Here is a 13,435-nt window from a genome sequence, read left to right on the forward strand (position 1 = left end):
GGAGAGGGGAGGGGAGGGGAGGTGAGGGGAGGAGAGGGGAGGGGAGGGGAGGGGAGGGGACGGGGGAGGAGGAAGGAAGGAAGGTACTTATAATGTTAGCAATGATTTCACTAAACGTGATTGGTGTTAATAAAGGCCATTGATAATTTGTTTATAAATGTTTCATTCTGTTTGCTTGTTTTGATTTCACTCATTCATCACATTTTTATCAAGTGCATACTACAGGCAAGATCTAGGTGGGCACAGGGGTTCTAGCAGGTAACAAGTAAGATTTGGATTAGCTGGGCATGGTAGCATGCACCTGTAGTCTCAATAACTCAGGAGGCTGAGGCAGGAGGACTGCTTAAGCCCCAGAGGTCAAGGATAGAGTAAGCCATGATTGTATCACTGCTTTGCAGCCTAGGCAACAGAGACCCTGTCTCAAAAAAAGAAAAAAGAAAAAAAAAGAGGGAAATGTGGTCCCTGGTATTCTAGGGTTTACTGTCTTCGGGGAAATTCAAATAACTACTCCCTTCATTAAGCACAACTTGGTGGCTATACATTACCTCTTAACCAAGTATTTCCACATACTCTGTCCGTATGACTTTGTAAATCCTCAACATACCTCCTCAAGGTAGAAAAAGGCGCTACATCATTTCTTCTAGCAGGCTGACTTGAAAAGCAATGAGATATATTTTTGTCCACAAACAGGAAACATTCTATGCCTAATCTATGTTATTATGTAATAAATATTGCAGACAGATGCATTGTTTTCATATCTGAATTTGTTTAAAGATATGTCTGTTTTCTGAACCCCACATTTCATCAAATCATACTCTGCTCTGAGCCTAATCCTTTCGTGCTCATTATCACTCTTGATTCTGTTGTAAATTGACCCATGCACAAATTCACTGTGACAGCTGAACTAACAGAACTCTTGTTGTAAGCACGGTTGTGATAGGCACACAAAGAAATGAAATGCTAGGCAACATTACAGAAGGGATTAGAGCTAGAGCTAACATACCTGAAATTCACCTTATGGTGGAAGCTTTTCAACTCAGTTCATTATCCTAATCAGAAATGAAAAGTTTCTACCCAACAAAAAGAAAATCTTGTCAAGGCCGGGCGTGGTGGCTCAAGCCTGTAATCCCAGCACTTTGGGAGGCCGAGGCGGGTGGATCACGAGGTCAAGAGATCGAGATCATCCTGGTCAACATGGTGAAACCCCGTCTCTACTAAACTACAAAAAATTAGCTGGGCATGGTGGTGCGTGCCTGTAATCCCAGCTACTCAGGAGGCTGAGGCAGGAGAATTGCCTGAACCCAGGAGGCGGAGGTTGCGGTGAGCCGAGATCGCGCCATTGCACTCCAGCCTGGGTAACATGAGTGAAACTCCGTCTCAAAAAAAAAAAAAAAAAAAAAAAACAAAAAAAAAAAACAAAAGAAAATCTTGTCAATATTTCCTATGACTGCCATATTGGACATCCTAAAGACTTCTCTGCCCTGTCTGCTGGGTTTTTGAGCAAATTCGTAAGGAAGAGGGTCCTGGTATTTTTCCTTGCTGCCACCATGTCTAGATTCTTGGAGCTTTTGAGGTTTTGGAACCAAGAATGTAGCATAAGTCAACTCCAGGGGAGGAGTCCACTCACCTTCCTTCTCATTTTCTTTTTGGAACCGGGAGCCGGGTTATTCAAGATGTTTTTGCCCTTTTCCCACATTGAAGCATGTACAAACACTGTCTTGTGCACCACAGCACAAATACTAATCCCCAAGTGTGCATTCCATCAGCCGATAGATGCTAACAGGGCACTCATTTTGCAGAAAGGCAAACTTAAGCTATATTCCATGTAACTGACGTATAAAATCATCAGCCAAAAAATTCTTTGAGGGTAAGTAAAAATCAGTCAGACCACTTTTCTTTTTTAATAAAAGCACCTGAATTTACATATCTAGAATTTGTTTTGACCATCACAAAGCAAATGCAATGAAGGTTGAAGACAAATTTAATGTTGAAATTTAGATATAGAGAAACGAGAACTGGCTAGGAGTTTGAGATGAGCCTGGGCAACATAGTGAGACCTCATCTCTGCAAAAAGAAAGACAGACAGACAGACAGACAGAAAGAGAGAGAGAGAAACAGGAACATGTAATTAGAAATGTACTCTTGGAGCCAGGCACGGTGGCTCATGCCTGTAATCCCAGCACTTTGGGAGGTCAAGGAGGGTGGATCACGAGGTCAGGAGATCAAGACCATCCTGGCCAACATAGTGAAACCCAGTCTCTACTAAAAATACAAAAATTAGCTGGGTTTGGTGGCGCATGCCTATAATCCCAGTTACTTGGGAGGCTGAGGCAGGAGAATCGCTTGAACCAGGGAGTCGGAGATTACAGTGAGCCAAGATCACTCCACTACACTCCAGCATGGCAACAGAGTGAGACTCCATCTCAAAAAAAAAAAAAAAAAGAAATGCACTCTTGGAACAATTGTTGAACTTGCATAGAGATGGACGTTTGCCTAAGGGAAAGGCTGACATTTAAGAGCTACAGAGGCAAGTCTGTCATCAAACCATGACAAAGAGTTGTCTCCTTCAGATATGCTTTCCCAATTTTATTTTCTTTAATTTCTTTTAGAATCCTACAAGATAAACTCTTATTTCAAAAACATGATAGCACAAAACATCACTTTTGAAATTATTGACAGTATTCACCACTGAAAAAGACAGTTTCATTGATAGATGGTCATTATTAGCACAAGGGAATCCAATATTTGCATAGAAATCTAGTCTATGAAATCCCATCTCACTGAACAAAGAAAGGAGACAGAAAGGAAGATGATGTCTCTGTCTGTATATATAATGACACTTCACCAACCCAAACGGGCCTTGCCACCATGCTTCTCTGGGAAAGGGAAGAGTGGTTGGCATTCACTGAGGCACTGAGCCTGGAGCTTTGTATGGATTACCTCATTCAATCTCCCCAACAGTTCCATAAAGAAAAACTATTGCTACCCCATTATGTAGTTGAGAAAATTATGGTATCTTTTTTTTTTTTTTCATAGAGACAGGGCCTCACTATGTTGCTCAGGCTGGTCTCAAACTCCTGGTCTCAAGCGACCCTCCTGCCTTGGCCTTGTAAAGTGCTGGGATTACAGGTGTGAGCCACCATGCTCGACCATTATGGCATCTTTATCTAAGAGGGGCACGCAGCTAGTGAGTGGCACAGCTTAGGCTTAAGCCCAAGGAGGTTTGATTCCACTTTGAAGATTTAGCTGCTTTTAAAATCAAATTGTGAGGTCAGGCGTGGTGGCTCATGCCTGTAATCCAAGCACTTTGGAGGCCAAGGTGGGCGGATCACCTGAGGTTGGGAGTTCAAGACCAGCCTGACCAAAATGGTGAAATCCTGTCTTTAAAAAAAAAAAAAAAAATCAAACCCTGCACCATCACCATCAGCATGACCTGGGATTTTTTTCTTTTTTTTAATGCTGAATCTTTGGCTCCACCCCAGAATCTGAACCAGATTCTTCTGTATTTTAACAAGATCCCCAGATGATTAGGTTACCTATGGAGTCACCAGAGAAAGGCATCCAGGAACTACTTGGAGAGACTGAACTGGATTGAACAATCCTATATGAACATACAGGACTGCTGGATGGGGATGTCCTTCATTCTCCATAGGGATTGCTGCCTATCTTAGTATGGTCTCCATCCTCACACTAACATGCCATGGTCAGCACAAGAGATAATATAAGGATACTGATTTAGCCACGAATCAAAGGCCTGAGCTGGTCTAAGTGAGCTACACACTAGGGAGGGAGATTTTTTTTCCCAACCTTTCTTCATTTCACAGAATTAGTTGGGTTTGCTAAGCCACTCCCTTGGCTAGATCAGAGGAAAAAAAACAGCCCTTCTAATTTCTCTTCTGAAATTAAAGTTAATACAGCTAAGCATGGTGGCTCTTGCCTGTAATCCCAGCATTTGGGAGGCCAAGGTGGGCGAATCACTTGAGGTCAGGAGTTCGAGACCAGCCTGGCCAGCACAGGGAAATCCTGTCTGTACAAAAAATACAAAAATTAGTTGGGCATGGTGGTGGGTGCCTGAAATCCCAACTACTTGGGAGGCTGAGACAAGAGAATCGCTTGAACCCAGCAGGCAGAAACTGTAGTGAGCCAAGATCGCCCCATTGCACTCCAGCCTGGGTGACAGAGCGAGAGACTCCATCTCACAAAAAAAGGTCAATACTTGCTCTACTTTGCACTCTAAAAGGGGCAGACAGACCCACCTCACCAATGTGATGTCACTGCTCTCCAGGCTGGGTCACTGTGTCTGTGTTTCACTCTGTCTGAGTACAGACTACAAAGGCCTGTGGTCAAAAGCTGGTGTCTGCGGCTGGGTGCAGTGGCTCATACCTATAATCCCAGCACTTTGGGCAGGTGAATCACTTGAGCCCAGGAGACCAGCTTGGGCAACATAGCAAGACCCTGTCTGAAAAAAAAAAAAAAAAGCAGGTGTCTGTGTCTGTGCTTGAGAAGGGAGTTGGCAGTCAGCAACTGTGTGGCTGGGCTGGAAGACTGAAATTTTCCAACAGAGCAGTCATATTCACACCAGACATTTGGGCCTCAAGCATGGAGACTGTGTGCACCCTGAGAGCCATTGGCACCAGACAGAGCACTGGGGAGACCGAGGAGGAGAAAGATCTAAGGTCTTTTACCTCACTGATTGCTGCTGCCACTCTCTCAGGTTAGGGATCCACATGCAACTCAGATGACTTCTCGGTTCTCTGCAACCTCTGCCTCCCGAGTTTAAGTGATTCTCCTGCCTCAGCCTCCAGAATAGCTGGGACAAGCAGTGCAAGCCACCATGCCCAGCTAACTTATTTTGTATTTTTAGTAGAGATGGGGTTTTACCACGTTGGCCAGGATGGTCTCCAACTCCTGACCTCAGGTGATCCTCTTGCCTCGGCCTCCCAAAGTGCTGTGATTATAGGCATGAGCCACTGCACCTGGCCTCCAACACTTCCTGATCTTTTCAGTGTCATGACATACATAGAATATATTCGTGCATCACACTGCCACAAATGGAGGAAGCTGTTTCCAGACAGCTCAGGCTGTCAAGATCCCACCTGGCTGCCCTAAAGGCTAGGAGAAATGCTGGCATGGCTGTAATCCATTCTCACAGGCTGGGAAACTCTGATATAACAACTTAGGTAGTACTATATAATGCACACCAGCATTGCCTGTCTTATTTCACCCACCTTTATAAAGCTTAACTCCTAGGTGGGGTTAGCTGCTAAAAACAATGTGGGGCTGGGCACAATGGCTCATGCCTATAATCCCAGCACTTTGAGAGGCTGACTGAAGTATTAGGATTGCTTGAAGCCAGGAGTTCAAGACCAGCCTGGGTAGCATAGTGAGACCCAGTCTCTACCAAAAATAAATAAATAAATAAATTTTAAAAATAAAATAAAAACAGTATGGATTGTTGTTTTTTTCAATATTCGTCCTTAAAGGACAAGGCTCACACACCCTCGAATATATACAAAGAGTGAACTTGAGAGCCCGAGGGCATTTCCCAAGAAGTGGTTCAAGGACTGTGAACAACAGCAATAGCCCTGAGATGGGTGAGGAAGCTTCTGGGGTCATTATAGGATTTTCAAGACATTCACTCCCCTGGAGAGCTATAGTCTGGCATTTTGCTTTAAAAAATATAAAACAATTACCAGGCCAGGCGTGGTGGCTCATGCCTGTAATCTCAGCACTTTGGGAGGCCAAGGCGGGTGGATCATGAGGTCAGGAAATTAAGACCATTCTGGCTAACACAGTGAAACCTGTCTCTACTAAAAATACAAAAAAATTCACCAGGTGTGCTGGCACACACCTGTAGTCCCAGCTACTTGGGAGGCTGAGGCAGGAGAATTGCTTGAACCTGGGAGGCAGAGGTCCGTCTCAAAAAAAAAATTACCATGGGCATAGTGGCTCATGCCTGTAATCCCAGCACTTTAGGAGACTGAGGTGGAAGGATAATTTGGGCCAGGAGTCCAAGCTGCAGTGAGCTATGACTGTACCACTGCACTCCAGCCTGGGCAACAGAGCAAGACACTGTCTCTAAAAAAGGAAAAAAAATTACCTAGTACTACTTACACTTACACGCTCCAGGATTAGAAGCCAGTCAAGCTTTTATCAGCTTTGGTGAGTCTTTCAGTAATACCTACACGTATTCAGGGTTATCAACTTGATAATGTAAAACATTAACTTAGAAGGGAAACTGTATACATGAGCTGGATGTGGGGCCACCTTACAGAAACATGAGTTTTTTGTTTTTTTGTTTTGACAGAGTTTTCCTCTTGTCACCCAGGCTGGAGCGCAATGGCATGATCTCTGTAGACTGCAACCTCCACCTCTTGAGTTCAAGCAATTCTCCTGCCTCAGCCTCCCAAGTAGCTAGAATTATAGGTCCCAGGTACCACCAGATGCCACCACATGCAGCAAATTTTTGTATTTTTAGTAGAGACAGGGTTTCACCATGTTGATCAGGCTGGTCTCGAACTCCTGACCTTAGGTGATCCACCTGCCTTGGCCTCCCAAAGTGCTGGGATTACATGTGTGAGCCAATGCACCCAGCCCAGAAGCATGATTTAAAGATAGACAATCAAATGTCGTTTTACCGTGTTAACCTTTTCCTGCATAGCTAGGAGGCCCTCCTTGCAACCCAACACTCTCTTCCCAAGCCCATCTTGGCCAATGCTACCTTTCATTTTCCGCTACTCTTTCGGTCCTGATTCTTCCTCTGCTTTTCTGAGTCATACTCTTTATCTCCCTGAATCCCCATCTCTGTCAGTCATCCATTCACCCATCCAACTACTCAACAGTTATTGGTTGCCATTTTTCTTTTCTTTAGAGAGAAGTCTCACTCTGTTGTCCAGGCTGGGGTACAAGGGTACTTGACACCCTGATTCTCCTGCCTCAGCCTCCCAACTAGCTGGGATTACAGTTGTGAGCTACCACACTCAGCTGCTTGCATTTGTTTTATGTATAAGGTCACACTATAAATTTCTAGCAGAACTAGGACAAGATCCCAGATGGAACTGGAAGTTGTGAAAAGAACAGGGGCTTCAGAGTCACACACATTAGCCATGTGCCCCAGGTCCGTCCATCCATCCATCCATCCATCCATCCATCCATCCATCCAGTAAGCTTATGAGACTTACTAGGTCTGAGACCTTGGGCAAGTGACTTATCGCACTAAGCTTCTGTTTTCTAGCTGTATTTGGTGCAACTAATGTTTGTGTTTTAAGGCTATTATAAGGATTAAATAAGATCATGAACTAGAGCACCTGAAACCAAGTGCGTGCTCTTGACCTTGTCTCTTGACTTCTGTCCCATGTCTATGTTTCAATGTGGCTGTACAAATGTCTGAACATTTTCCATTTTAGAAAAAGATTTACTTTATTGGTGATGACAGTGTAAACTGGTTCAACTCTTACAGGACACATTTAGGCAGTTATCTATCAAAATTATCAATGCGTACACCCTTTGACCTAGCAATGCCACTTCTGGGAAATTGTCCTACAGATATACTTGCACACATTCAAAATGATGTAAGAACAGAGGAATTCATGGCAGGCTTGTCTGCAACGGGAAAAGACTGGAAACAAATCAAATGGCCCTCAATAGAGGACTGGTTAAATAAATCAAGGAGCAGATTATTATGCAGGTATAAAAAAGGAGAAAGAAGTTTGCTATATATCAATATGAAAAAATCTCCATAGTGTCAGGTGAAAAAAACAAAGTGAGGAACCGTGGGTATAGAATACTACATTTTATAAATAAAGAAGAGAGAAGGAAATAATATTTGCAATGTGTAAAGAAACTTTGGAAGAATATACCCAAAAAACCTAAAATAATAAGTGTTTATTCATGGTGTGATTCAAACTAAACAGATGATGAGGACAGGGTGGGAGGCATACTTTTCACGCCCCTCCTTTTCCAAATATTTTCACATCTTTGAACCATATATTAGTTTTAAAATTCCATTTTAATTAGCTGTATGCAATCTCCAGGCCTACCGCAAAGACATACCAAGTGCTCTCTATGTGCCAGATTCCAGAAAGGACACAAAGGCACATATTTGAAAGAAAAAAAAATCCCATTTGTATAATTTTTATATGCAAGAAAAGCCTGTACAAATTAAGTTTAATGTTAATGATGTTCGTTCTTCAATTCAAAAGGAAAACCTTTGTCTAGTTAGGACCAGATGACCTAACTAGTGTCACAGTGTGAAGTATTGGGTGAAGACTGAAGGTATGACTGCAGTACAAAGAACAATTCACAGAACTGTGTGAAATTCAAGCCTTGTCCGATTGCCTGGGCAGCACAGACAGCAAGCAGCTAGTGAAAGTTCAGATTAGAACAAACAAATGATTATAGCTGCCAGTGGAAATGTACACATTAACCTAGCAATGAACTTGTCAATAATTACCACCTATTTACTTTGTCCATGTTTGGTGCTTAGGCGGTAACACCTGGGGAAGAAGTCTGCCAAAACAGATCACATGTATATTAGGAAAGAATGGAGCAGTGATTATCCATGATAGCAGAAAACTAGAGGCACTGGGAGGAAGGTTTGGATGTGAACATCTAGACAACTTTGGGCACATTAAGTTCTGTGAAGTCAATAAAATATTTCTGTTCAGGCCAGGCACGGTGGCTCACGCCTGTAGTCCCAGCACTTTGGGAGGCTGAGGCAGGCGGATCATGAGGTCAAGGGATCGAGACCATCCTGGCCAACATGGTGAAACCCCATCTCTACTAAAAATACAAAAATTAGCTGTGCATGGTGGCGCGCACCTGTAGTCCCAGCTACTCGGGAGGCTGAGGTGGAAGAATTGCTTGAACCCAGGAGTCAGAGGTTGCAGTGAGCCAAGATTGCACCACTGCACTCCAGCCTGGAGACAGAGTAAGACTCCGTCTCAAAAAAAAAAAAAATCTTTCTATTCAGATTGTATTGGATCCTCAGGACACTCAAAAGAACAGAAATTGCCCTACTATTTAAAACTTGCTTCTGTAAACACAAGAAATTCCAAACTCAATCTGTCTAATTATCTTTTGGAAAGAAAAGCCTCTTTCCTCACATATTTCAGGGCACTTCATAAAAATCGATTTGTGACTACCACATGTTAGGCACTGTCCTACACTTTGAGTAGCACTTTGATATTTGTTATACACTTTGCTAACTGTTTACAATTGGAGTCTCCACCTCTGTTCTCCCCAACACACATACCTATCTAGTCAGTCATCTTAGGAGGTGATGGGAAAAAGCTCTGTGAGATTCAGTATCTAATGGGTCAGGGCAAATGTCCCCATATAATCCATGGAATAGATTATTCTACCTTCTACCTATCTAGATTATAGTCTACGTACTAGTAGCTGCTGTCTGATTTAAATTTATAACATAGGTTGGGCATGGTGGTTTATACCTGTAATCCCAGCACTTTAGGAGGCCAAGGTGGGAGGATCACTTGAACTCAGGAGTTCAAGACCAGCCTGGGCAACATAGCAAGACCCTGTCTCAATTTTTTAAAATAAAAAATAAAATAAATATATAATATTTGCATAATACATTAACTATATATCTTATTTAAGGATTACACTAATATTTAGAATCATAATAAGGGATTATTCTATCCCTAAATAAGATACATAGTATAGGCCAGGCTAGGTGGCTCACACCTATAATCCCAGCACTTTGGGAGGCCAAGTCAGGCAGATCACCTGAGGTCAGGAGTTCAAGACCAGCTGACCAACATGGAGAAACCCCATCGCTATGGAAAATACAAAATTAGTTGGGTGTAGTGGCGCATGCCTGTAATCCCAGCTACTCAGGAGGCTGAGGCAGGAGAATCACTCGAACCCAGGGGCTGGAGGTTGCAGTGAGCCAAGTTCATGCCATTGCACTCCAGCCTAGGCAACAAGACTGAAACTGTCTCAAAAAAAAAAAAAAAAAGCCATAGTATAAAGTGTTTATTGTATTGATTTCATTGTTTTTATAGTGGGTGACCACACACCTAAAGGGGATCCAGAGTGATCTGAATCAAAAACAGATTTAAATCTAGTTAGTAGAAGCTGGCTTAAACATATAGGTTCACTTGTTTTTTTTAAATTGAGTTTCACTCTTTTGTCTAGACTGAAGTGCAGTGGCTGAATCATAGTTCACTGCAGCCTTGAACTCCTGGGCTCAAGCAATCCTCCCACATCAGCCTCCAGAGCCACTGGGATTACAGGCATGGGCCACTGTGCCCAGCAAAGCATATGAGTTCAAAGCCCAGCTCTGATTCTTTGAAGCCTGTGACCTTGGGTAAATTATTTACTTTTATCTGTAAAAACGGGACAACCATAATACTTCGTCATAGCATTGTTATAAGGATTAAATGAAGTATTCATTCAATAAATAATTACTGAGGACCTATTACATGCCAAGCGTTGTTAGGCACTGAGAGTACAGTGAATAAATGCATGTACCAGACATATAATAAACTTGGACTGTTTTTGTCTAAAAGTACATACACACAAGCTTGGGGGTGTATATAGGATTTAAAGAAGTTTAAAGCTACAGAAACAGGAATGAATTATTTATTGGGCCTCCAAGATCACAAAGTTGAAATGTTGACAAACACAGACACACAGTATCTAATTACAAGAGAGTATTGTTTGATCGAAGGTCAGAAGCAAATAGACCTGTTGATTGATTTAACATGTGTGTTGAGCAATTGATGTAGCATATTAGATTAATTTTCTAAAGGCTAGAACTGGTTGTCAGGTGTTTTAACATTTCTTCCATAACAACATCTGTGAAAACTCAGAACAGCAATGAAAGCAATAATAAAAAATGGAAGAGTGTAACTCATGTGGGATGGTTATCAATATTGGTGATAAAATATTTTTTAAGATAAGTTTATTCATTATTTTCTGAGAGGATTAAAAATTGCATCCCACCTATTGAATACTTTTGCTCCAAGTTACATTCCCTGAAATACATGTTTTAATCAGTTTAAAATTATGTAATGATGACTCAGTACTCTGCTTGTTAAACCAGGATGCTACTCCTAGGATAACTGAAGGACAGCAGTCGATAAGAGAAGTCGGAATAATAAAATGTATCTTCCTGAAGCATTAGTTTTCCCTCGGTTTTCATATTGAAACCCACAAAAATTTATCATGGAACAGAATGCAAAACTCTACTTAATTTCATAACATAAAACAGAGAAATTGCTCCTTGCTCTGGCCTCTCGTTGGGAGCATGGAATCTCTGGGCTCTTTAAGAGAAAAGTTACTGAGCAACAGAGCGAGAGTCCGTCTCAAAAATCATAATAATAATAATAACAATAATAATTTTTCCATCTTTTCACATTGTTGCCAGTGAGAAGGGGTTTGGAATCACTTTTATATTGTTTTTAATTTTTTGTTTACTTCCTGACTTGCCATTGCTTTCTGTTATCTATGGAAACTAGAACTAAATTATCATGCACCACAAAAATAACAGCAACACATATTTTTGACTAGGACACAGTGGCTGAGCTTTGAAAAGCATTCGTAATCATCTGGTGTGCTCTATCAACATCAGAGAGAAAGACATTTAGATTTCTCTTACTGCAGTAACACAGGTGCTAAGAGATCTGTAAAAAGGAATTCACTCAATCTCCGCTAAATTTCACCCTGCAGAAGACTGTAAACTAGCTTGAGGGAGTTTGCTTAACCTCCATAGCATTGTCCAAAATGTTAGCCATTCAAATCCAAGAAAAGTGAGTGTAAAACCCAGTCATTCTCTAATTCGGGTATCTGCGTTTATACTTTTCACAGTACTTATCACTGTCAGAAACAATCTTAGCCAATTGTTTCACGTGTTTCTTGTCTGTCTCCTCCACCCTCAATCTCCATAAACAGAGTCACTTGTATCTCCAGCATCTAGCCAAGCACTGAGATATTATATTGTAGATGCTCAAAACTGTTCTTGTTGAGTTTCTTGAGAAAGAGTCAGTGATGACAACTTTTGGTCACCCACATACTTCTCAATAGATACTTAAGCCAAAGATAGGAGAAAGTGTGTCTGACCTATTCAGAGTGCGGGAGCCTATTTGATGGAGTGAATGAATGCTCGTCTGGATTCTCTGCATCTTTTGCCATCTTTGATGCTGAAATGCTAACGGGAGGGTAAATGGGGGAAAGTCTTTTTTCTTGTTTTAGTTGAAAACGAGGAGTGGAAGAGCTCGCTTTGCTACCCAGGTTGGTCTCGAACTTCTTGTCTCAAGCGACTGTCCCGCCTCAACTTCCCAAAGTGGTGGGATTGCGGGCGTCAGCCACGGACCCCGGCCTTGGGAAAAGGCCTTGATGGGACATTTCTCCTGTGTTTAAGGCAATGCCGAGCCTAACCACCTTAGAGCTTCAACACAAATTCCCCGCGATCCCATCAGCCGACAGGGTGAGTCCAGCGCCCAGACTCCGGTCCCGCGCATCAGGCACCAAGGCCGCCGCACCCCAGGTAACAGCAGCGCCGCTCAAGATTCGGGAGGAAATCGCGCTTTGTCCCGGGTTCCGCTCGCATCCCTCCGGAACGAGGCCCGGCCCCTGCCTGGTGGAGTGGGCACAGGGCACACCCTTTGGACCTCCCGGGGAGCCAGCCCACCCGAGTCCCCAGCCCGGGCGTGGGCGGCGCCGGTCCCCTGCTCACCACTGGGGAACCTGCTGCTGTCGCCGGCCTTGTTGAGGGCGCTGCTTGAGCAGCCCATCGCGGGGAGCGCGGAAACCTGTCTCAGCCCCGCGCGGGTGTCGGCCCGGAGCCCGGATCCCGAGTCAACCGCGCCCGGAGCCGCGGAAGTTTCTCCAGCTCTGCAGCCCCCGCTCCCTTGGGCGTAGAGCGCAGGCGCGCGGTAGAGCGAGGAGTAGCGGGTGCGCACCTGGAGGGGGAAGGGAGCGGCCGGGAGGTGGAAGGAGCCGGGGAGGGCCGAGCGGAAGAGAGCGCGAGAAACGGGACGCAGAAGGAACAGGGACGAGTAGAACCCGGGAAACAGGAGGGGAGAAGGTGGAGGGTATGGCACAGTCAGAAAGGAAAAGCCCGTAAAGCAGGGATAGGGAGGATGTCAGGGGGCGAGGGGGAAGCGCTGAGAGGTATCATCTGTCTCATCACTAAATAGCCAGGGAGGGGAGGCGGCCTTGGGACTAGTGGCTATTGATTGGTAGACTAGATATGCGATGACAGTCTTATTTTCTTACATAACTACAATTACCACAAGGAAGTTTAACTTTGATACTGTAAGATTTACTCCACCCTCCATGTTTGCCAGTTGTCCAGTCCAGGACTACACGTTGCATTTAGTTGTGTCTCTTTAGTTTGCTTTAATCTGAAGTAGTTCCTCCAGTCTTGCTTTGTACTTCACAACTTTGACGTTTATTAAGAGAACAGGCCTAT

General features: G+C 43.5%; 1 protein-coding gene across 2 annotated transcripts in view; it reads right to left on the reverse strand.

The window, feature by feature from the left end:
* Positions 1-13,142, reverse strand: part of ERICH5 (glutamate rich 5) — a 27,117-nt gene extending 13,975 nt beyond the window's left edge. The window contains exon 1 of one of the 2 annotated variants that reach the window (XM_032248332.1): positions 12,698-13,142. In XM_032248332.1, the coding sequence (XP_032104223.1) occupies positions 12,698-12,755 (58 nt within the window). In that variant the 5' untranslated portion in view covers positions 12,756-13,142. The remainder of the gene's footprint in view (positions 1-12,697) is intronic. The other variant, XM_032248324.1, reaches the window with a different exon arrangement.
* Between the last annotated feature and the right edge of the window lie 293 nt (positions 13,143-13,435).

Source organism: Sapajus apella, unplaced genomic scaffold, assembly GCF_009761245.1.
Source record: "Sapajus apella isolate SASKATOON/1434 unplaced genomic scaffold, GSC_monkey_1.0 scaffold3, whole genome shotgun sequence".
Taxonomy (NCBI): Eukaryota; Metazoa; Chordata; class Mammalia; order Primates; family Cebidae; genus Sapajus; species Sapajus apella.